At 39.3% G+C, this 23,871-nt stretch overlaps 1 protein-coding gene across 9 annotated transcripts in view; it reads left to right on the top strand.

Annotated features, from left to right (window-relative positions):
• Pam (peptidylglycine alpha-amidating monooxygenase) overlaps nucleotides 1-23,871 on the top strand; it is a 273,258-nt gene that overhangs the window by 229,343 nt on the left and 20,044 nt on the right. For all 9 annotated transcript variants that reach the window (XM_052192590.1, XM_052192587.1, XM_052192592.1 and 6 more), the window contains 4 exons: nucleotides 8,309-8,438; nucleotides 19,170-19,286; nucleotides 21,563-21,635; nucleotides 23,518-23,728. In XM_052192590.1, the coding sequence (XP_052048550.1) occupies nucleotides 8,309-8,438; nucleotides 19,170-19,286; nucleotides 21,563-21,635; nucleotides 23,518-23,728 (531 nt within the window). The remainder of the gene's footprint in view (nucleotides 1-8,308; nucleotides 8,439-19,169; nucleotides 19,287-21,562; nucleotides 21,636-23,517; nucleotides 23,729-23,871) is intronic.

Here is a 23,871-nt window from a genome sequence, read left to right as displayed (position 1 = left end):
CAGATATCTTGAAGGCATGTTAATTGTCAGAAGAAACTGCAGCCAAGAGAAGTTAACCTATTGAACGAGGTCCCGCAGTCTAGATTTAAAACTCGATTGTTATGATTTCCAATATGCACTGTCTAATGCCTTAATTCCAGTTGATTCCGGCTTGGTAAAAGTTGCTTGCCTTGTTCATTGGAACTGTGGCCCTCACTGCTCAGAGGCCGAAGGCGGCTCCTCACAACCCTGTCCTATGCTTCTTCTTTTTACCTTATACACAACCTGTAACAGTGAGATGTCAGCAGCAGCAATCTATGTCTTCTGTGCTTTCTATTCTGTTTTCCGTATGTGGGAACTGTGGTGTGGGGACGGATCCCACCCGGCTGACGTGATGGTTCAAAGGTGCTGTGGGTAGCAGATGAGCTCAACACCTTGGATGTGAATTTACAAGGCTGACCCAGAGATTTAAGAGTTTCTAAACAATACCGGTAATTTACAGATGTTTAGCCTTGTCAGGATTATACTTGGTCCTGGTGTCTGCCTTCATGCTGGGTTCTCTACTTCATTGAGGGTCAGATGTCAGTGATCTTGGCATCCTTCAGAACAGGGTTTATGTGCTGTGTGATCTCTGTGTCTCTGAAATACACACCCGCTATAACTCCCCACTCCCCCAAAAGCCTGCATTTGTCCCAAGTAAAATTAGAAAGCCCCCCTAGCAAAGGCCATGGGATGGATCAGACTCAGCTATCAAAGCTCCCTGCCTTTAAAAGCTCCGGCCATTCTGTTTAATACTTTAACAAAATGTGTTTTTTTTTCCTTTTAATTCTCTAAGCTCTAGTGTTCTCATCTGTAGAATGAGGATTATAATCTTTGTGGGGTTGACAAGAGACTCAGATGAGATTACACGGGGAAAGAGTTGCACATCGAAAATAGTGAATAAATGTGATGGCGCTTTTATTAGTGATCACTGTCAATACATCAATATATTAGATTAAAAACCCCAAAAATTAAGTGAGCAAAGAATAAGTGTTGTTTCAATCATAACTTCTGGATATTCTCTTTCTTAGTGAGAATAGTTGAACATTTGTAAGAATTTCACACATGAGTATAATGCATTTTGATCATATCTGAACCCCGTGAAACTTTTCACATGTCCCTTGTCATTCTTCCTGAATTCATGTTCTCTTCCTCTTCCATAGTGTGTGCGTGCGTGCGTGTGTGCGTGCGTGCGTGTATCTGGGTGAACTGGTAATTGAAATCATCTTTGCCCATACACTGGCTGACCAATGGAGCAGGAGCAACTAGCCCAGGACCCTTGTCCCTGAAGTAAACTGATTCAGCTTCCCTCAAGAGCTGTCAAGGGCCTTTGGCTCCTCAACTACAAGTGGGACTCCTAAGCCTTTCCCTGAGTGTGCAGGAATGTGGACTGCTGTGGCCTTGTGCAAGTATAGTGTAGGCAGCCAGAGCTTTCAAGAGGTCAGGACTTCAAAGTGCCTATCATGTCTAGAAAATGTGGTTTTTGTTAACAGTCCTCCTATTTTTTTGTTTTTTCAAGGAAGTTTGTAAAATAGTAGGTTTCCCTGGTGGTCTTCTCAAAGAGTCTTAGCATTACTTCTGCTCCTCCATGCTCCCTCAGCTTTACCCCCTACATTCTTCCCTATGTAAGTTCCCCCCCCCCATCCACCTCTACCATTATTCCCTTTCTCCCTTAATATCACTTCTGTGCCCCACCCCCACCCCCACAGTTCATTCTCTCTCCCTTCCACCATTGTCCCTCTTTAACTTCCACATTTCCATATTAGTCTGAGTTATGCCTTCCAGGCGAAAAATCCAGAACTAAGGGTCCAGAAGCAGCAGAGGCAAACACTGCCCGTGTTGCTCCGGGTTGCCTCATGTGGCGGATTTTCTTGAACTTTGCAGAAAGGAACAGCTTTTCACACATTAGTGAGTAAGGAATGTTTGGTAGGATCTTACCATCCTGAGTTTGTGGATCCTCAAATCTCTGACCAATTTCATTGATCTTCACTGGTGTTTTATGAGATGCATGAATTACGTGATAAAAATGTTGAACTCAGTGACTGAGACGAATTTTTGCACATGTGGACTTAATGTTGCTTGGTTTCTATCATTCATAGTTTAATATCTGTACTAAGATAGAGCAGAAGTTCAGCTTTAGCAGCAGATTTTATCACACTAATATGTGCTAGCATATGAAAAACTGGTTCGGCCATTGAAACCCTATGTATATTATAAAATAATTCTTCATTTGATCGACCCTTCTGATTCAATAAAAGAATCCAGAAGTCTTTATTCTTATGACTCACTGATTCTTTTTGTTGTCGATTGCTAAAATAAACTTTCACTTTGAGGATATCCTTAATACACATTCAGTCATATGCTTGTCTCTGGAGGCCTTACAGAATTCCTAGATTAAAATAAAGCATTCCTCTGGCTGAGTTTTCACCTTCGGAGTAGAGGAGATGATAACTGTAGACAACGATTTGCGGTTTGAACAAGACTGGACATCATAGCTGTGTTAATTCATTCCATCCTCACAACATCTGAGTTATAATCACATCTTAGAGAGGCAGAAACTAGGGTGTGTGAAGGTTAAGTTACATGTTCAGGGCGCCAGCACTCTGACACCAAGAATCGAAGTCATGTGGATCTACTCTCCCGAGTCTTGCTTTATAATACTTTTGTCAGTCTGTACCCCTCGAGAATATACTCTAACTGAATAGAAAGACTGATAGGCAGGTGTTCCCCCAGGTACCCTTCATCTCAGCCTCCAGTTACGGTAACCATCATGTAGATTATTACTCTCTCATATGTTCACTGTCTATGCCTAAACAGTTTGTCCCAATGAAAACCATACTTGCTTCATCTTTCTGAAGAGACTGTTAAGAGTTGATGGTCTCTGGGTAGAAGATGAGTTTTCTTTAAGGTCAGCCCTTGGTGGGTTAACCTCGCTCTGGGCATATACCTGAGTATATGAGCCGCTAATGAAACTAGACTCTGCATGGTATTAAACAAAAAAGAAAGAAGAGGAAGAATAAAGTTGGGAGGGATGAGGAGTATTTCCTGGAGAAGTTAAAGGGAATTGTTAGGGTGTTAGGATAAATATGATCAAAATGCACTGCATTATATATGCATACATTATAAAATTCTCTGAGACTTAATACAAATACTACATAAAAATACTAATTCAGTCTTAACTTGATCCAACTGGCTTGCATCTTTCTAGTTAAGAACATTATTCCATGAGAGTACCATTTAAACGGTACTTCAAATAAATACAATTTATTCAAATAAATACTTTACAAATAAACTGTGATAATAGATAGGTTTTATCAGAGTGTGTCTTTGCTCAGATAGATAGATGATATAAAGATACATAGATAGATAGATAGATAGATAGATAATTTTTAGAAATCCTTCTACATTCATTCTCCCACTGAATTTGAGGCTCTGACTATTTTTTACCTCTTTCTTATTTCAATCCTGTTAAATGAGACAGTGTAATTAATTCTTGTTTTCTTTTCAACTTTTTTGGAACTTATTTCCTGTGTAGCATTGGTTAATTATAGTTATTGCTGGCACTTCTAATAAATAATAAATCCGTCAGATATAAATTATATCAGCTCAACCTACCGGCAAGTGTAGAAGAAGCAATCACCAATGCTTTTGCTGAAATGTAGTGATTTTCTCCAGTTTTTCTTGTCAGGAATAAATGTGAGGAGCCTTGTTATACTGAAGTTAAGTCACAGTCCTATGCTTAAATTTTATCAAGCTAGAGTTTTATGTGGCTCTGTTAGTCCTCCCATGACACAGATGAGTGGCTGCCCTTTTAAATGCTTATTAATAAGACCATGTGACAGTAGTTCTGATCCCTGGTATTCATCTCTTTCTCAGAAAGGTGTAAGGTTCTTTTTAGTGATTTATCGATATAATTTTAATAGTAATGCTTAATTTTTCTACAAGTGATTTTTGTAATCTCTGGAAGAATGTGAGCCTATGCATTTATTGTTTTTGTAATGAATACAAGGGTTCCCTGGAGAATAATATGATTTGTTATAAAATTCTTAGATGTCATTTAAACTCTCAGGTGGAGAATTTCATTACTCTTAGCGTCTTTTTGAAAACAATGAGTTGTGTTAAGGATACTAAGATGCCCAATTAATGGGTATTTGTTTCATGTTTGTAAAGCATTGTTTCCTCTTATATTCTTAACACAGAATTCAAACCAAAACAAAAAAACAAGCAATCTTAACCACATTAATTATTCTCTGAGTTTAACACTGGTCACATTTTAGAGTCAATGATGGTTGTGCATGGCCACGGGTACAATTTTTTTTAATTTAATGTCTGGTTTAAACCAGAATTCCGTAACATTTAACGAGTCACACACTGAATCACTGAAGTGATGAAATCTGAAGCACATAATTTTTTTTCCTCTGGGATTGAAAAATGTCAAGTTATAGAACCAAAATATGCTTGGACATACCATTTCTTTGGGGAGTACTTTAAATGCTCCTATTTTAATGATTAGGAAAAAAAATTATCCTTGGTGTTGGGGTCTAACATCTGACTCAAGCATAAATTTTGTTCTGTCAAATGAGAAAATAATGTGGGTTTATTCCAATACAGTTGGAGGGCCCTGACTCTTGAGTGCTTTGAAGCAAGATAAGAGCAATTATAAAGTATTTCTAGATGACTTTCTTAATTTTAAAGGAAGCAACCTTTAACCTTTAATACTATTAAGGGAGTTAGTTACATTGGAAAGGAAAGCATCCATTTCCTGGTCCAGTATGCACAGAGGAGAATGTAAACTCACTACCTTTCCCATCCTAGAATGTGTTTAATGCAAGAACTCAGATACCTAACATTGAAGTCTTCTCTGGGTAGTCTTAACACCTGCAAAGCTACAGTAAATTAAATTAAAATGCTTTACAAACATTTGGTATATAAAAGCCAAGTTCTTCATAGTGTTAGAGTTAATTTCCTTAGATACTACCAATGCTGTATTAAAAATTCCCAAAAGTGGACCTTTCAATAAATACTTTCTGGGTATTTATAATGCCTTTGTGTTTTGAAAAATCTCTAACCATATAGACAAGTATTTTGATTTTATAATTAGTATAGTTTGACCCAAAACAATTTGCTCCATATAGACTGTCTGATTAGCCAAATAAGCTCTCTGATGTTGGGACCATTCACAGCCAGATTAGCATTCTTTATACAGTAGTTCCAATGTTCTATGAAATTAGTATGTGTCAGCATCACAATGTATGGTTTGTACATTGGATAATTCTTTCTCACAGTTGATACCGTTCATCTTCAGGAGCACTTAGCTGGTGGCCTAATCATCTAAAAGCTACAGGAGCAAGAACATGTGGGCATGGAACTTGAATGAAAGCAGTTACTAAAGTCACATTTTCTACCACATGGTCTTATATTATTGTTAGTACTACTTTGGGGTAAAAACAAGTATCTATCTGCATACATTATGAGAGTATAAGTGTGTAGAAATGCTACCCATCCTGATAGAGACTGGAACATATGTGACAAAACAGTAAATGAGACATGCATAGTCACAGTGTTTCGGGGCTTTGGGGAATCTGATGAAATCAATTCAATATCCACTTTGGTACATGCTTACGATTCACTTAGAGTCCATTTGTAAGTTCCAGAGTGGTTACTCGGGACAGAATGAGGACAACTAAATGTACAAGCCACAACCAAGCTGAGAAGGGAACACACTGAAAATCAAGCATCTGCAAACCATCTAAAATGTTTCCTTTGCAGAATGATTTATCTATCTGCTCATCAACCTAGACATCTCCAATTATAACATTTCTGCCCTTGTTTCCAAAGCTAACTTTCAAGGGCACAGTCTTAACCATATCACCCCAAGTTTATAAACCTTCAATGACTCACCATTGGCTGTAGCATCAATTTCCAGCCTTTTCTCCTATTATGACAAGCAGATGTGATGAATGACAGATGCAATTCATTGAAAAGCTCCATGACATTCACAGGCGTGCCCAGTTATTTGAAGATTCAGGCATGTTAACTGAAACTCTGTCCCCCTTCTCTCTAACCCAAGACAGCCTCTCACAGCAAACATGAGCACATCAACATGTGGTCCAATATATCTCACACTACATTATTTCCTAACTCTCTGCTTTTCTACTATGAAGAACGTACTTGCATGGTGACTTAAAATTAATTACGGTATAGATCACGGCACTACCCAAAAAAGGAAACCAACTATATCATTGTACGTCCACACTCTTTCTGTGGTATATCATACATTTTCCTGCCTGAGTTCAAATTAGATCTGATGGTTGCCTTGTCCTGTGGCCATGTTTGCCACAACCAGGTGATATAGGATTCATTCCCATGTCAGGTTTCTAAACATTATGAAACTTATGGTAGTTATAACATCCTCGCTTTTCTTCTTTCAGACAAAACTATTCTCTTTCAACTCCCAAAGTCCCCTCAGCCTCAGCTCACCCATTCTTAATTTGACACAAAAGCACATTTATTTTCTTCCGGGTCTAGGTGAGCATCTGAAAAGATGGTCACCCCGTGCTATATTCAGCCTCCAGACAGAGTAAGAATAAGGGTTCTTATGCTCTTTTTTGTCCCAAGAATTTGGTTCGTGTTTTCCCTCGTTGATTCAAGTCATCTTACTTTTTGCATTTTGACTGTATCTTTCTGTTCATCATGGCCAAAACCCATATTTTATATCTTTATATTCACAGAGTTTAGTGTAAAGACAACACTTAACCTGTTGAAAATGCTTTATTAAAAAGCCTTGGTAGATGTTAGCTTTTTTGTCAGCTTACACAAAAGGCCGTGTGGAGAGAGGTAAAATGATTTTCATGGGCAAGGGCTTTTACTTTCACGTAATTGAAGAAGAGTATTTGTAAGGGTGTGGTGTTACATTGGCACTCTCTCGGGGGTTCCGGTGCCTGCTATACAAGCTTCTGTGCTTTGCTTTCTGCCAGCCTTTGATGCCTCTTCTTGAGGGCTAACTGCATGTTGGCACACTCTTCAGAAGGTGAGGGGGGAGTGATGGAACTTAGGTTGTTGCTTTGATGTTTCTCAGGATCTCTGTTGCAGCATTTGAGAGAGGAACATGAAACCTGCAACACAATAGCTTTCAAGGTGATCTTAGTAGCTGCCTAGTGTCAGGGCGGATAACACATTTTATAGTAACTGTTCATTCCTGGGCTGGTTTATGACATGAATTAACACAAATGAACTCAGGTCTTCTCTGAAGATTGTGTTCTTTAGAACAAAGAGTAGGAATAATGGGATCAGAAACAGGACTAATTTGTCAGTCAATAATAGAGATGTCAATGTTGCCTTTGTTTGTCAAGTTAGAAAATAATGAAATATGTACAAGGACAGATATTTCCAATTTTTATAGGAACATTGAAGCTAAGACAAATGGCATTGCTGTCCTACATAGTTCTAGGTATAATGGATAATCAATAAATAGCTTATCCTAGGAACTACCATGTATTGATCATCCAGATGTTATTCAGATGAATGGATGATATACCTAGGTAGGAAGATAGATAGATAGATAGATAGATAGATAGATAGATAGATAGATAGACAGATAATAGATAGATAGATAAATAGATAGACAGACAGATAGATAGATAGACAGATGATAGATAGATAGATAGATAGATAGATAGATAGATAGATAGATAGATACAAGAGAGAGTAATACATTGAAGGATTGGGCTTTTTTCTCATTCTTGATTTTTATTTCCATTTTAAAATTGCATACTAAAACAAAACGTTTGGGCTGTAGAGACTGCTCAGTGGTTGAGAGCACTGACTGCTCTTCCAGAGGACCTGAGTGCAATTCCCAGCATCCATATGGCAACTCAAAACTGTCTGTAATGCCATGATCTGACACCATCACACAGACATATATGCAGACAAAACACTAACACACATAAAATAAATAAATTCCTAAAGAATACCTTCACTGTTGGCATAGTTTTCCAAGATATTAATTAAGTTAAGAATCTTATTGAGGAGGCAGTGTTTTCCAGTTGGTTTTTTGATAGCTTAAGTCCTGTCAGATTTTACTGCTGTTTCAGCAATGGGGAAGAAAAACGGAAGATCACAGGACAAGTCCAGCCATGCGATCTCATTACTCATGCAGCTCCCATGCATGTGCATGTGGTGTGTTTCCCCGCTCGATTCTGGCTTCAGTGACTTTGCATGAGTTTTTATGCTGGTTCTGAATCCCTGCTTCTGTTTTGATACTAAACACATGTTTGAATCTCTCTTTTAGATTTCCATGTGGAAGAAGCACTGGACTGGCCTGGAGTGTACTTGTTACCAGGCCAGGTTTCTGGGGTGGCCCTGGATTCTAAGAATAACCTAGTGATTTTCCACAGAGGTGACCATGTTTGGGATGGAAAGTAAGTACTGTTTTTTATTTTTCTACACAATGTATATGAAAATAATATGCATGACTTTTCATTAAATTAAGAATACTTATGGGTGAATTCGTGTTTCATTCTTTTACTTTGTTTCTCCCAAAAATTGTGAAGAAGTGTGGGTATATCTGTCTGGAAACATAGGAAAGTTCAGTGGCTCTCCTTATGTGATGTCACTAGCTAGTGATATGTAGTAACTGGATTCATGGCTAGTGTTCTGCAGAGTGGATGCTCCAATCATACTGTAGTGTTTCTCTGATTATTCCTCCCCTTACATCTATCTCTACAACTTCAAGAATGATAGTGAGATGTTTGCCTTACATTGCCAGATCATTCTGTATACTTCTGAGTGTGATTTTTATACAGACCGCGTATGTTATTTCCACATAGGACTACAATAAATAGCAGAGGAGAAATCTTGTGATGTTGCCTCTTGTCCTTTACATGTGAAACAGAGTTGGCCACTTAATCACTTGTCTATACTGTCCCCAATGGTTTCTGAGCATACTCAATAGCTGTATTTTTTTTAAGTGTGTCACCAAAACTCAGTATGTTGTTTTGATTCTACTTAGAGATGAATATCCACTGACTAGTTCCTGAATCACAAATTTGCACATGAAAGTGGAATTTTACATATATTTTCAGCAAATCCTAATGCCTATTTTCCTTTTACATGTAAAAGTGTGGAAGCTCATCTGGGAAATTGGGGATCTACTCTTCCTTCTATGAGCTCTTGATTCAAATTGTGGTAACTCATTCTGTCAAGCATACGTAGATGAGTTCTTTTTATGCAGTTGAATATGAAATTTAATCCACATTTCAAAACAGATGAGTACTTCTCCTGCAGTTTAATTGTCCTTTCCAGTCCTCACACAAATTGAATATAAGGAAGCTATTGCTTGGAAGCCCAAAGCAAACAATGGTCTCAGCATGCCTACCGTGCGCTCTGGTGCACTGGTTGGTGGCTATTGAACATCTAATGGTATTTTAACAAGTGCTTTTAAAAGCAGACGATCACCACTCATTGTGGCATCGTCCTCATTTTAATGAATATTGCTACATTTTCTGCATGGATTTCTTACCACATTATGCCAGACAAGAAAATTACAGCATCATTTTCTCCCATTGAGACAGTCTCATCTGGCAAAAGCTAAGATTGGACAGAGTCCAGGGTTTCCATTTTCATATCAAATTCATTCTGAGCAAATAGCAGACACTGGTAGAGTTCGGTAGCAAAGGGGTCGGCAGAGGCGAGCGTGGAGAAGGAGCCAAACCTGGCCTAGGAAAGAAGAGAGTGTTCTCCGTTAGGAGAACATGCTTTAGGGCTTATGTGGCGGTCCCCACTGTAAAGTTGCCTTTTCCTCATCCCCTGGCGTTCATCTCGGTTCCCAGAATCATGTGGCGGCACACTCGCCAAGTCAAGTGTGTTTGCCATGGGAAATGGTATTAGGAAACAAATGCTGCTGGAAACTTAGAAGAAAGTGATTCTTGACTGTTCTGCATTTTGCCTTTCTCCTAAGCTTGCTTGCTTGCTTGCTTTCTTTCTTTCTCTCTTTTTTTCTTTTTTTTGTTTTGTTTTGTTTTGGGTTTTTTTGTTTGTTTGGTTTGGTTTTTTTCAAGACAGGATTTCTCTGTGTAGCTCAGGTGTCCTGGAACTCATTCTGTAGACCTGGCTGGCCTCGAACTCAGAAATCCACCTGCCTCTGCCTCCCAAGTGCTGGGATTAAAAGCATGCGCTACCACCGCCCGACCATAAACTTTATTTCTTACATATAAGACTATTTACAGTCTCTCCTTCCCTCCCTGGCATTATCTGCTGGCCACGGCTAGTTTTCCCATTCATAATTTTTGAAGACTTCTTCAGGATCATTCAAATATTGGCTTCCAGGCCACTTCTTCTTTATTATTCATGGAGAAGGTCAAACGCAACAGATTACTCTGTACTGGGTTTTTCATTTTTGTTTCTTTGCTTGTTTTTGTTCTTTTTTTTTAAACTCTGTGATGGTTTTTTTTTTCTTTTTTTCTGTTCTTTTTTTTTTTCTTGATTTGGATTTATTCAAAGAAAAACCTTAGCTTCGGTTTTTCGCATAGTCGTGGATGGCCACCCTCCCCATATGAATGAATTGGTATAAATTAGAAAGGCAACATGGTTTTTCTTCATTGCACAGCCGTAATGCCTTCTTCTAGAATGTATGCGTGCTGACGAGATGCTGGAGTTGAAGGTTGCTTGAGCCTGTCTTCCTGTTGCTGCTCTGCTCAGAGAGAGCAAGGCCTTTGCTTGATCTCAGCCTAGAAGCCACGTGCCACATCTCATGTTCGTTTTCCTTGAAATCTTTCCTGTCCAGCATCTCAGCACAACAAAATGCTCAGCTCCGGGAGGCAAAGGCTCACTCTAAAGCAAACCTAAGTTGTTTCACCTCTCGGTTCCTGGGAAGGGATCATTTTTATGTATCCCACAGAACCTGAAGCTTTCGGTGTCAGCACCCAACGCTCCTCTGAGCTTTTCGCAACAGCTATTGCAATGGCTATCCTGACTAGCTGCACCATGACAAGCCCCCTCAAGCCTCACCCTTCTGAGAAAGCTCTTCTAAACCACTATCCCAACCCAAACGAAATTAATAAAACCCCTAAACCACTTAATATCCTGAAAAATGACCTTCCTTTCTTGCTTTGGGTTCCACTTTTCTCCAGTCTCAACATGGCTACTTTTAAGATGTTTCTTAGAGCAGAAATAGAAAGTGCCTGTTGCCAACAGGGAATAATGAGACTTTAAAGAGCCACCCATCCGCCCTAACATTGGGGCAGCTAACCTCCTTTAATCTTTTTTTTTTTATTCGATATAATTTATTTACATTTCAAATGATTTCCCTTTTCTAGCCCCGAAAGTCCCCTAAGCCCCCTTCTCTTCCCCTGTCCTCCCACCCACCCCTTCCCACTTCCCCGTTCTGGTTTTGCCAAATACTGTTTCACTGAGTCTTTCCAGAACCAGGGGCCACTCCTCCTTTCTTCTTGTACCTCATTTGATGTGTGGATTATGTTTGGGGTATTCCAGTTTTCTAGGTTAATATCCACTTATTAGTGAGTGCATACCATGATTCACCTTTTGAGTCTGGGTTATCACTTAGTATGATATTCTCTAGCTCCATCCATTTGCCTAAGAATTTCATGAATTCATTGTTTCTAATGGCTGAATAGTACTCCATTGTGTAGATATACCACATTTTTTGCATCCACTCTTCTGTTGAGGGATACCTGGGTTCTTTCCAGCATCTGGCAATTATAAATAGGGCTGCTATGAACATAGTAGAACATGTATCCTTATTACATGGTGGGGAGTCTTCTGGGTATATGCCCAGGAGTGGTATAGCAGGATCTTCTGGAAGTGAGGTGCCCAGTTTTCGGAGGAACCGCCAGACTGATTTCCAGAGTGGTTGTACCAATTTGCAACCCCACCAGCAGTGGAGGAGTGTTCCTCTTTCTCACACCCTCTCCAACACCTGCTGTCTCCTGAATTTTTAATCTTAGCCATTCTGACTGGTGTAAGATGAAATCTTAGGGTTGTTTTGATTTGCATTTCCCTAATGACTAATGAAGTTGAGCATTTTTTAAGATGCTTCTCCGCCATCCGAAGTTCTTCAGGTGAGAATTCTTTGTTTAACTCTGTACCCCATTTTTTAATAGGGTTGTTTGGTTTTCTGGAGTCTAACTTCTTGAGTTCTTTATATATATTGGATATTAGCCCTCTATCTGATGTAGGATTGGTGAAGATCTTTTCCCAATGTGTTGGTTGCCGATTTGTCCTCTTGATGGTGTCCTTTGCCTTACAGAAACTTTGTAATTTTACGAGGTCCCATTTGTCAATTCTTGCTCTTAGAGCATACGCTATTGGTGTTCTGTTCAGAAACTTTCTCCCTGTACCGATGTCCTCAAGGGTCTTCCCCAGTTTCTTTTCTATTAGCTTCAGAGTGTCTGGCTTTATGTGGAGGTCCTTGATCCATTTGGATTTGAGCTTAGTACAAGGAGACAAGGATGGATCAATTCGCATTCTTCTGTATGCTGACCTCCAGTTGAACCAGCACCATTTGTTGAAAAGGCTATCTTTTTTCCATTGGATGTTTTCAGCCTCTTTGTCGAGGATCAAGTGGCCATAGGTGTGTGGGTTCATTTCTGGATCTTCAATTCTGTTCCATTGATCCTCCTGCCTGTCACTGTACCAATAATGCCTCCGAGCAGGAGCGAGGTAACATTGACTAAAGAAAGCTGCTCCTTCTGTCCCTCAGAAGACATTACCACAGACAAAGGTTTGTTTCTGAGCCTGCCCTTCCTTCATCTCTACTGTGGGTGGGTAGCATCCAGGTAGCGTCTCAACAGAAAACCCTTGACTAAACTTGACATCTCTGCCCTGATTCTCAGGGGTTTAAAGCTGTCTGCCTATGTCATTTGTTGTTCCCCATGTGGAGCTGGAAGGGGGGGGGGAAATGTATGCCACTGATAGGAAAGAAAACAGCAAAATGTACAGAAAAACAAAATAAGCAATTTGTGTAAGTGAAAATGTCAAGGATATGGTAACCCAAGCTATATCAATACTATCCATATTAGCATTTTATTATAATACAGATCTCATAGAGAAGGTCGTTTACATACTGATATTCCAACTGAGCACCCTTAAGGTGAGTTTCATAGCATATGGTGTGCCTTCTTTATCTGTCTTTACAAATACCAGATTTGGAGGCCTAGAATGTTGAACCAGCTAAAGAAAAGCCAAGGCTCACTAACACAAAAGCAGAGACCATACACTGAGCAGCACCAGAGCAAATACCACTAGAAGGCTTGATCTTAGCTGCCAGTGCATCTTTTCTGTGGATTATCAGGAGTTGTTCCATGTTGAACTTTTTCCAGTGTTAAGAAAACCCCCGTCTATGCTATCTAACTCTGAGGCCTTTCCAGATAGCATAGAGTTCTTCCCCTGCTAAACTCAAATCTGAGTATTCCTTTATCACAATACTTCAGAATGGGGTTTCCTCCTGTTTTTCTATGTTTTATTTTCATTTTGCAAACAAAGTGTTCCCTAGGCCCTTGACCTATCTTCAAGATGATGTAGTAATTTTAATCTAAAAACAGCTTGGTTTCTGGTACCTTTAATGTGGCTGCATTACCTCGAGTATTAAATACAACTGGTGATGCAATTCCTTTGTTGCTGTATCTTCTAGATGTCTAGTGTCAAAGGATTATATTCACAGTGGAAATGTGTCTGTGTGTTTGTACTTGTGCTGTGTGTCTATGGGTATCTGTGTGTTTGTACATGTCTGCGTGTTTGCATGCACGTGTCCGTATATATTTATATGTGTATGTATATGCATGTGTGTGTCTGTGTGTGCATGTGTACATGTGTATATGTGTGTGCCTGTGTATGCATGTGTGTGTGTGTGTGTTTGTCTGTGTGTGTGTTCATGTAAGGGGAATATAATATTTTAGCTGGGACCCAAACAACACATTTCAGACTCGCTGAACCATTCTGAATTTCCCTATATCTGAGAGAAAGCTGAGTTCTAGGAAAGGAATGCTCCCATATTCTCCTCCTCTCTGCCATATTGCAATCACCCAGATCACAAAGGCCCTCTTCTCCCCACATTCACACCACTCTTTCTATGTCATCAGTTCACTATTCTCCCTTGTTTACACCTGTGCAGGAACTGGAATCATGGAAACGCTCCAGCCTAATGATGCCGGTCTCAAAGCAAGGCAGCCATATTTATAGAGACAGGTGGCAGTGACTGTCTTGGTGCCCACTTTTTGGCTCTGAGATATATATCAAGAGATTTGACCTGCTAGCGTATCAGCACCTTGTCAGAAACAAACTGGGGGTTTTAATGATTGCCTAATATTACCTGATAACATGATCTAGATGAACATGATCTGGAGCCCTAGGCTCTTGATATCTGGTTCCATATTCTCTTAACTGCTTATTAGGGGGTCCCAGGTCTAGGCCAGTCAGAATACCAAATGACTACACTGGTTTCTTTGTCTTCCTCTCTTCCTTATCACAGGGGTTTTCCAAACCAAGTGTGCATCCAGAGTGTTCTTAACATAACATTTTAAACATACCCCCACTTTAGGGGGCCTTATAAGTTGCTCCCCTAACATTAAAGGCACATTTTTATTTATTTGTTCAATTGAAAACCTATGGTTCTTTTCCCAGTTTCTTAATTTATATAATTACCACAACATGCTGTTTCTTTCTTCGTGTTATTACTTATTTTTCATGCCCTTAATTTTGATTGATGGCGTCTAAGTTTATTTTGTACTTCTGGCACTTTGTCTGTGTGTGAATATGGAAAAGCATTTCTTCTCGGGTTTATCCAAACTGTTTGATTAGCTGCTAATGTGCAAAATCATTAATGGGAAATTCACACTGTTAAAATAAAGAAATGAATTCCTGCCCACAGGACACTGCACAGTTTTTGCAGCTGAGTGCTTTTTCAGAGAGGCACACAGAATCCATCAGGACTCCGGGCACTGTGTGAACTGTGCAGGGCATTATTGTGCCCCATGAAAAGTTAAATGTGGTTGAGATAAAGACTTCTCTGCAGCACAGAAGTGGGGGGTAGCAGCTTTAAAACACTAAATAATCAGTTTGCTATAGCAACGATATAGCCAGCTCTATAATCTGACATCCATATGTGAGCTGTTCAAGGGTTACCTTTCTTTGAATTACAAAAGAGTTTATAAACTATTTTGTTTGGCTTAGTGTGTGTGTGTGTGTGTGTGTGTGTGTGTGTGTGTGTACAGTTTTCTCATGTCAGAAACAGAGCCTGTGCCTTTTTTTATTTGCCCTGTGTAACACCCAAGCACAGCTGTTCGTTTCAATCCCAAGTGAAAGGATTAGGAAAGACAACCAATCATTTGAGTAGCCAAATGTCTCATAGTGCTGCCGGTTTAAACGTACAGACATCTGCTAACGTATGTTAAATGGAAGGGTCAGGCCCATTGAATTAATGGCCTTTGAAGCTACATTGTTTCCTATGAACTTTATACTTTCCTTATTTGTCACTCCCATAACTAGAGGTAAATAGCTATAATTAAATGATATTAATGTAAGTAGCTTCTCTAATATTTGAATTTTGTTTTATTTCCTTTGGATCCCCTTTTTCTTTGTGGGTGGGCACATAAATAAATTCCCTCATTAATAAGTTCAAGAGCATACCTATTCCCTGAGAGAGACTTCATAAATATTGCATAAATATAGCAATAATCTGTAGAAAATAAACAGAATTCGGTGAAAAGGTACATAGTTTGGTATATACGATGCCATTTTTACACACAAGGGACATAAATATATGTGGACATAGCAAATCAGACAAAAAACAATATTTGACTGCTATACTATCATAAGATATTGGGAAATACATATTGATAAGCTGAGAAAGCTGAGGGCTCCAGTTATTCCATATTATGGTTATGAAGATCGGGTTCATTTGCCTTGTATTGTTAAGTTTTGTTGGTGTCCTCTTTCGGTTTGCCATTTTATAGTTTCCCACCATACCAGATGACCCCAGTGATCCCTGAACTTATGTGATGTTTCTCAACTATACATGCAGATGCCACCACACAAGTTGTGTCTGTTCGGTAGCACAAGTTTTGTCTACATTAAGAGCAGTGCAGGACAGTGCATGTCACGAAGGGCTGTTCTTCCCCAAGCTGTTCATTGCCCACACCCTTCTCTTTTGACCTGACCAGCACAGGACTCTGAGTCTGAATTATTTGTCTCTGTTCATTGACACAGCTTTTATTCTCAGAAGTCAAGCCTGGTGTTTGGGGTCTGGGAAAAGAAGAGAATAATAATTATATATTTTTTTTAATTTGGGGATGGAAAGTGATGATGGCCTTCACAATGAGGAAAAATCCTTATTTCTCTCTATCAATTAAGTTGAGGGAGTTTCGGTTTTGTTACTTGTTTTCAAAAATATTATATGATCAAAGATTGGTGGTGAATGAACAGAAGAGGCAGTTAACTTACAGATTTACTACAACCCAGTATAAGAGAAAGCAGCCGCAAGGAAACACACTCCTTGCTCTGTGTGGCTTATTATTCTGCAGAGGGGAGATACAGAATTAGGTGTGCTGAGGTCTGATATGCTGCTGCTTTGTGAAGAGACACAATGGGCAATTGGAACGCCACAGTTATGAGCTATTAATGATGAGTCAGAGCACTTACTCCATGCAAAATGGTCAGCACCTGGTAAGAATCATGAGGACTTAGGAATTTTCCATATTACCAAATGCTAATCAGTCAGGAAAGGCATGGACCCATATATTTCATATCCATGCAACCAAACCTGAAGTATCAATAACCCTTTTAAGGCATATGAAAGCGACAGGGAAATCAAAACATGAGCAGGGGATCTGTCAATGTCATGAGCAGATGAGTGGACCGGGAGAATGTGGCATGTATGGGCAATGGAATTTTACTCACCCTTGGAGGACAAAATTACATCACTTGTAAGAAATGAGTGTTGAGCAAAGCAACTGAAACTCAGAAAGCCAAATATCATGTGTTCTTTCTCATGAAAAATAACAGTTCAAAGTATTATAGAATGTGAAACTAGAATCATATCTATTTGGGACAAGGGAACTATAACATGAAGGTGAATAGAAACAAAATCAAAATACATAATAAACCTACTGAAATGCCCATCTTTTTGTACGATGAATATACACTAATTTCTAAAACAACAAAGAATAGCAAAATAAAATATACTTCATTATATGAAAGAGAGATTATAATTGCTGCTGCATATGTTTTGTAAATACATGTTTCTTTTCTGGATAGTGCTGGGTGACTTTAACTACACATGATAGCTTATGCCAAAAGTTTTACTTAAGTTTTAGGCTGTCAAAGTTAAATCAATATTTTTTGTTCAACTGAATACATCATTAATAAGAACTACTTCAGGGATGTACTAATATCTTTCAGGAAAAATATACCCCAAAGACCTTACTAGTCAAGAAGCTCAGATAATTATGTGATGGATATTTTTAATGGCAAGAGGGTATGATTTAAAACTTTCTGTGCTCCTACTGGGACATCTCTATTGGTTCCACATTAAATAAATAAATAAATAAACAAATAAATAAATAAATAAACAAACCAGCCAACTAATAAATGGATGAATGATGGATTTGAGCAGCCTTTCTCCTTCCCAAGTTGATAATATATCTAGACAGCTATTTGGTGCTATTCCAAGTCTTCTTTTGACTACTCAGTCAAATGAAAAGAAAGCACACATCTATAGTTAATATAGTCATACATCTGTGTGTGCTGATTCAGTTCTTTGGTTTTGAACACATAAAATGGTTTCTTGGTATTTGGTTCATTTTCATCTCTGCTACATAACCTTGGGTAGCAGTTTGTATCTGTCACATGCAGCGGAAACATGCAATAGTCTACTTATTTGAGCTTTTACATTTGGTCGTTTCAGATGTTTTCAGTTAACCCAATCCAAAAATAATAAACAGAAAGTTCTAGACAGGAATGGTTATACATTTTAAATCTGTAATAGTTTGGTGTACTGAGGAGTATGATAAAATTTCCTTCCATCTTGCCCAAGACTTGAATCATCTCTTTGACTGTCATCTGCACACTGGATCCATTGCCCACCCATGAATCACTAACAGCCATCGCATAACCCAACCTACAGTATCACTGTACATTGGTCAGATCATCCTTATTGTACTTAAAAATGGCCCCAAATCCCAGGAGCCAGGATGCTTTAAATTTCAAAATTCCATCATCTTTATTTTCTTATTAGTTATTGCTTTTAGTCTATTGATGTTCCCAGTTTATAAATGAAGCTTTGTCACAATGTGGCTAGGAAGGAGGAAGTAGGGACAAGTGTCAGAGACTCAGGGTTTGGCACTGTCTGTGGTTGCAGGCACCACTGGGGTCTAGGAATGAGGCCCTTAAGGATGAGGAGGAGCTAATGTAAATTTTTGAAACAAGAATTGAAATAAATACAGTATTGGATATAACTGACATTCTAAGGAAAAGTATTACTATTTAAATACATACATGCCTATTATATAGTCTATTATATTTATGAAGATGCTAAGTTTTTAAAAAGCAGAAATTCTTATATTCATTTGAAACAAATTATCCATTTTGCACTGATGAAAAATTGTTAGAAAGAGACGCTTCATGTCTCTAAGTGTATTTTTTTCAGTAATAAATTGTATCTTTTTACTGAAATTTTGTGAATGTTCTATTTATATTCTTTCATGTTCCCATGTTTTACCTTTGGCTAGTACAATTATTTTTCTTATCCCTCCTGTCCCCATGTAATTACTGCAGGAGGTTAAAATAAGTTAGCCTCCTTTAACCATAAAGGAAATATTGATTTATAAACTGCGGAAAGTTTTTAACAATTTTTTGTTACCATGACAACTCTGGACCATAGCTTCTCCCACCCCGATGTATGAATGAGCTCTTGCTTTGGGCCCGGTGAGTCAGAGACTGTATGGCCCACCAAAGCCAATGCCACAGCACACTGACCGACCATCCCTGATGGTTTATAATTCATCTCCAGAGACCATGAGGTCAAGTGCATCCCAGCCTCTCTGAGTTTGCATTGAGGTTTTTAAGTCAGTGGTCTGTGTTTCTCAAATGCCCCCAGAGTTGTGGGTTGTTAATTTTCCATTTTTCTGTATTTTGTTTAGCTCATTTGACAGCAAGTTCATTTACCAACAAAGAGGTCTTGGACCAATTGAAGAAGACACTATCCTGGTCATTGACCCAAAGAATGCTGAAATACTCCAGTCCAGCGGCAAGAGTCTGTGAGTAAAATGACATAGTGCTATTCAAGCTGGCATGCCTGTGCTGGGTACAAAGTACATCATTAGGTCCTGAATGTGTCGCAAAGCCACCCTTAACGGGAGGCACATTGAATCACTCTTCTTAGACTTTCCAAACAAACCTTTCTGAAACATCACTGAATGTTAGACTCATCTATGAAACTCAAAAGAAATTCTTTTCTTACAGAACATTGCTCATTTGTGTGTCTTCTTTCAAAATCGCTAGGGAACAATTGCAAATATTTTTACTACGAAAAGTATTTTAATGTCTTAGATTGTTAATTAGCTAGACTTGAAAACCACAGGTTATATGCATGTATCTTTACATTGTGTTATTCATCATGCATATAAATAATATTGGTTTTTCAGTTTATAATGTTTAAAAATTCCACCCTGTCTTGGTCTGGGCTGTAGGTAATGCTATTATAACCTTCCAGGTGACTGTCATACTGAGGATTGAGACAACTTTTGATATATATGATGAAGTAAGCTCTTGGTCAGCTAGACTGATAGTTTTTGTTTTAATCCTTACCATAAAAATTATATACTCAAGTCACCTAGTGCTCACTGAATAGAACAAAAGACTTCTCTTCCCATTAAAAAGTGGAGACTAAATAAATACCAGTTTTAGCTTTCCCTTAGTTTGCACATGTAATTTGGAGCTGAAAGCCACTCATTATTTGGTCCAATTCCTAGATGGCATTTGGCAGGCAAAACCAGTTGGCTGATATTCATGGTCATTGAAAGAAAGGGACACCTGCTTCCAGAGTTACCCTGACCCATTATAGCCTGGCAGCATCCAGGACTCTGCCCCGCTCCATCTGCTTAAGCCCAGGCAAGGACAGTTTCTCTGAGAGGCAGATAGCCTCTGCTTTAGATGCAGTTCCTAATAGAGACTGCCATAATAAAGCTTAGGGTTTTTTTTTTTTAATGGTGTTTTCAGATAAGTCAAGGGCGAATTATAACGCCGTCTCTACAGTGTGTTTGAGCCTGTGTCTTTAGAGGTGTATTCATTAATCAGAGGCAGCCCCATCCCAGAATAGAGTCAACATGGAAGGAGGTGGAATAACTGCTGCTACGTCAACTCAGCCAACCACGAGCTGTCGGTGCTACAAGCAAATCAAAGCCAAAACAGGAACCTAGTTCAGTTAATTAGTCTAGATCAACGTGTTATGTACTTGGCCCATGAAAAATAAAAATTCCTGGTGCCAAAGCCCTACTGAGGCTAGAAACAGAGGAAGCTTGGATTCTTCGATGGTGTTTGAACAAGTCCAGCTGAGTGTATTTCCCATGTGTTAACTCTGTGTTTCAATCCCACAGGTCTTTCTGCCTCAGTCACATATGCTAAATAGATTGACCTTTCCTAATGATAGTCCAGCTCACCTATTTACTGTGCCTGGAGGGTCACGCCCCTTCTGAATGTTATTGTATTTCTTCTTCATTATTTTCCAGAGCCAGTCTTAAAGCTTTTAAGTCACATACATGAGATTTTATGTGGACATGATGTTGTAGGGCTGAAGTGAGATCTCAGTAGGAAAAGTCTTTGCTATAGCAACCAGAGTTTGGATCCCTAGAATCCACATACAAGGTGGACAGGATACACATTGGTAACCCCAGTACTGGGGCCAAAATGGGGCAGGGAAACCAAGTCAGGGGGACCCCTGGGGTTTTCTGACCAGCCAATCTTGCCAACTGGTGAATTCCATATTCAATGAGAGGACCTATCTTAAAGGAAATAAGGTGGAAATGGATCAGGATAGATTCCTGATATCACCCTCTGACTACACACACACACACACACACACACACACACACAAACAAAAGGCCCATAACACTATATTTGGTGTAATATATTTTAAGTGTTCAAACTATAGAAATCCACTGTTATTTCTCAAGGCACTTTGTTTTATGTATATTCTGAGACATTAGCATTTATTATGTGAAACCTTGCTCCAAACTTGATGTTATCTGTGCCACTTCATAAGGCGTACTTTATAATAAACACTAATAATTTTATGTAAGCTTCCCTTGTCAGTCTCAACATGATTGACTAACTTCTGCTCTGGCTTTGCCGCAGGAGGCCTCTGCCTATTCCAACATTTGTTTGGGTCTTTTTCTAAATATAGTGATACAAACATGCCCTTCCTATTTTATTAAAGTGTATTGCTCTAGGGTTCAAGGACAACTAGAGTCCTCTCATCTGTGCCTGGAGATCTATACCTATGACAGTTTTGTCTGTGTGTTTGCTTGTTTTGCAGGTTTTATTTACCACATGGTTTGAGCATAGATATGGATGGAAATTACTGGGTCACGGACGTGGCTCTCCATCAGGTGAGTTTACTGCTTGGCAGTCTCCACTTAGAGGCTAAGATGTCCTTTAATCCCAACACTTGGGAGGCAGACGCAGGTGGGTTTCTGAGTTCTAGGACAGCCTGGTCTACAGAGTGAGTGCCAGGACAGCCAGGCCTGCACAGAGAAAGAGTCTGGAAAAACCAAAAAAAAAAAAAAAAAGAGGAGAAGGAGTGGGGGAGGAAAGAAGAGGAGGAGAAGAAGAGAAGAAGAAGAAGGAGGAGGAGGAGGAGGAGGAAGAGGAGGAGGTGAAGAAGAAGGAGAAGAAGAAGCAGCAGCTAAGATGTTTTAGTTTTCAAAATATTCTGGATTTCACTAAAACTTTTTCTATGGCAAAAAAAAAAAAAAAATAGCAACAACAAACAAATGGGACAATCGTGCCCTAGTAAGCTCTGTGTGCTATCATGGTGCAACATAGAGTCAGTGGCTTGAAAGCAACCAACAAATTCCCTTCTCACAGATGTAAATTCTGGGCCCCTGAGATCAGGGGACTCTCATGAGAGGGCTCTGTGGTGGGTTCTCCCCTGCATTTCCAACAGGCCTCTTTTCAATGTGCCCTTTTATGAGGAAGGGAAAGAGGGCAGCGCCTGTGTCTCCTCCTGCACAGACAGCAGCCTTTCTCCTGAGGCTTCACCAGCTCCCACTACAAGAGAAATTAGGATTCTGCTAGGGGAATTCCGAAGGCACCCATCTTCAGCCTGTATCAGTCTTCACTTCGACATTTTTATTTCTGAGCCGTGTGTGTGAAACATGGTCTTCGGGCTCTCTACTCCCTTGGGCTCACAGGATGCTAACAGCCCCGTGGGCAGCTGCCCTGTATCATCTTCAGGGCCCTTCCCACCTCCTCTTCCTCCCTTGCTACACGGTCCACTATTTCACTTGTCATTAGATCTTATTTTTTTCCTTCCTTTCTTTTTTTTTGTTCTTGCTTATGTTTTATGATTTCTTTCCTAAGCAAACTGAATTGTCTATAAATTAAAGCAAAATCTGTATTAAGTATGTAAGAAAAATCAAATGTTTGCCCTATCCAAAAGATACTATATTTCAATCACAGAACTGTATTATAGCTTAACACCCACATAAGATAAGCTTGTTAAGGTCTAGTGAGATGGCTCAATGGGTAATAGCACTGACTGCTCTCCCAAAAGTCCTGAGTTCAAATCCCAGCAACCACATGGTGGCTCACAACCATCTATAATGAGATCTGATGCCCTCTTCTGGTGTGTCTAAAGACAGCCACAGTGTGCTTACATATGATAATAAATTAAACTTTGGGCTGGAGGAAGCAGGGACTGAGTGAGCAAGGTTAACCGGAGCAAGCAGGATTGACCAAAGCAAGCAGAGCTCCTAAATTCAATCCCTGATAGATAGATAGATAGATAGATAGATAGATAGATAGATAGATAGATAGATAGATAGATAGTTAAGCTTGTTGAATGTAATGATGGTAATGCGGAACTAGGAAAATAGAAAAGAAAAATCCCACAAAGACTTAGATATGTTCTCTTGGGGAATTCCAAACACATTCTGTGAATACCTATGCCTCATGTGCTGTGGGATCAGTGTCAGACTGGCTGAAGAAGACAAAATGGAGGTGGAGAGCAATAGTTTCCTATTAGCTATTTATTAACTAGATGGCTTTGCGAAAATAACTTAATTTCCATATGTCTAATTGTGAAACAAGAATTAGACTGGATGATCTCTGGGGTACTGTCTATTTTTAAAAGCATCTTCTTTGGAATAAGAAGAGTATGCCTTCCCATACTCTCATTGCTAGTTCAAATGTTCTTTATCATGTGTGTGTGTGTCAAAGATAATTATGAAAAGTAGATAAAGCTTTTGTTGTTGTTGTTGTTGTTTTAAGGTGTTCAAATTGGACCCGCATAGCAAAGAAGGCCCTCTCTTAGTTCTGGGAAGGAGTATGGAACCTGGCAGCGACCAAAATCATTTCTGCCAGCCCACTGATGTGGCAGTGGAGCCCAGTACTGGAGCTGTCTTCGTGTCGGATGGTTACTGCAACAGTCGGATCGTGCAGTTCTCACCGAGTGGAAAGTTCATCACTCAGTGGGGAGAAGGTATCCATTACTACTCCTGCTCTCCAATCGGAATTCTGTGTCAGGAGGACCAAAAAACAGGCATGGGTTTGGTTGTCATCACATAAAACCTGTAATGTTTCTGTACGTCTTAGATGTACGTGGTTTATTTTCATGAATTTGGA

The sequence above is a fragment of the Apodemus sylvaticus genome, chromosome 9 (assembly GCF_947179515.1).
Source record: "Apodemus sylvaticus chromosome 9, mApoSyl1.1, whole genome shotgun sequence".
In the NCBI taxonomy this organism is placed as follows: Eukaryota; Metazoa; Chordata; class Mammalia; order Rodentia; family Muridae; genus Apodemus; species Apodemus sylvaticus.
This window is presented reverse-complemented; position numbering and strand designations above follow the sequence as displayed.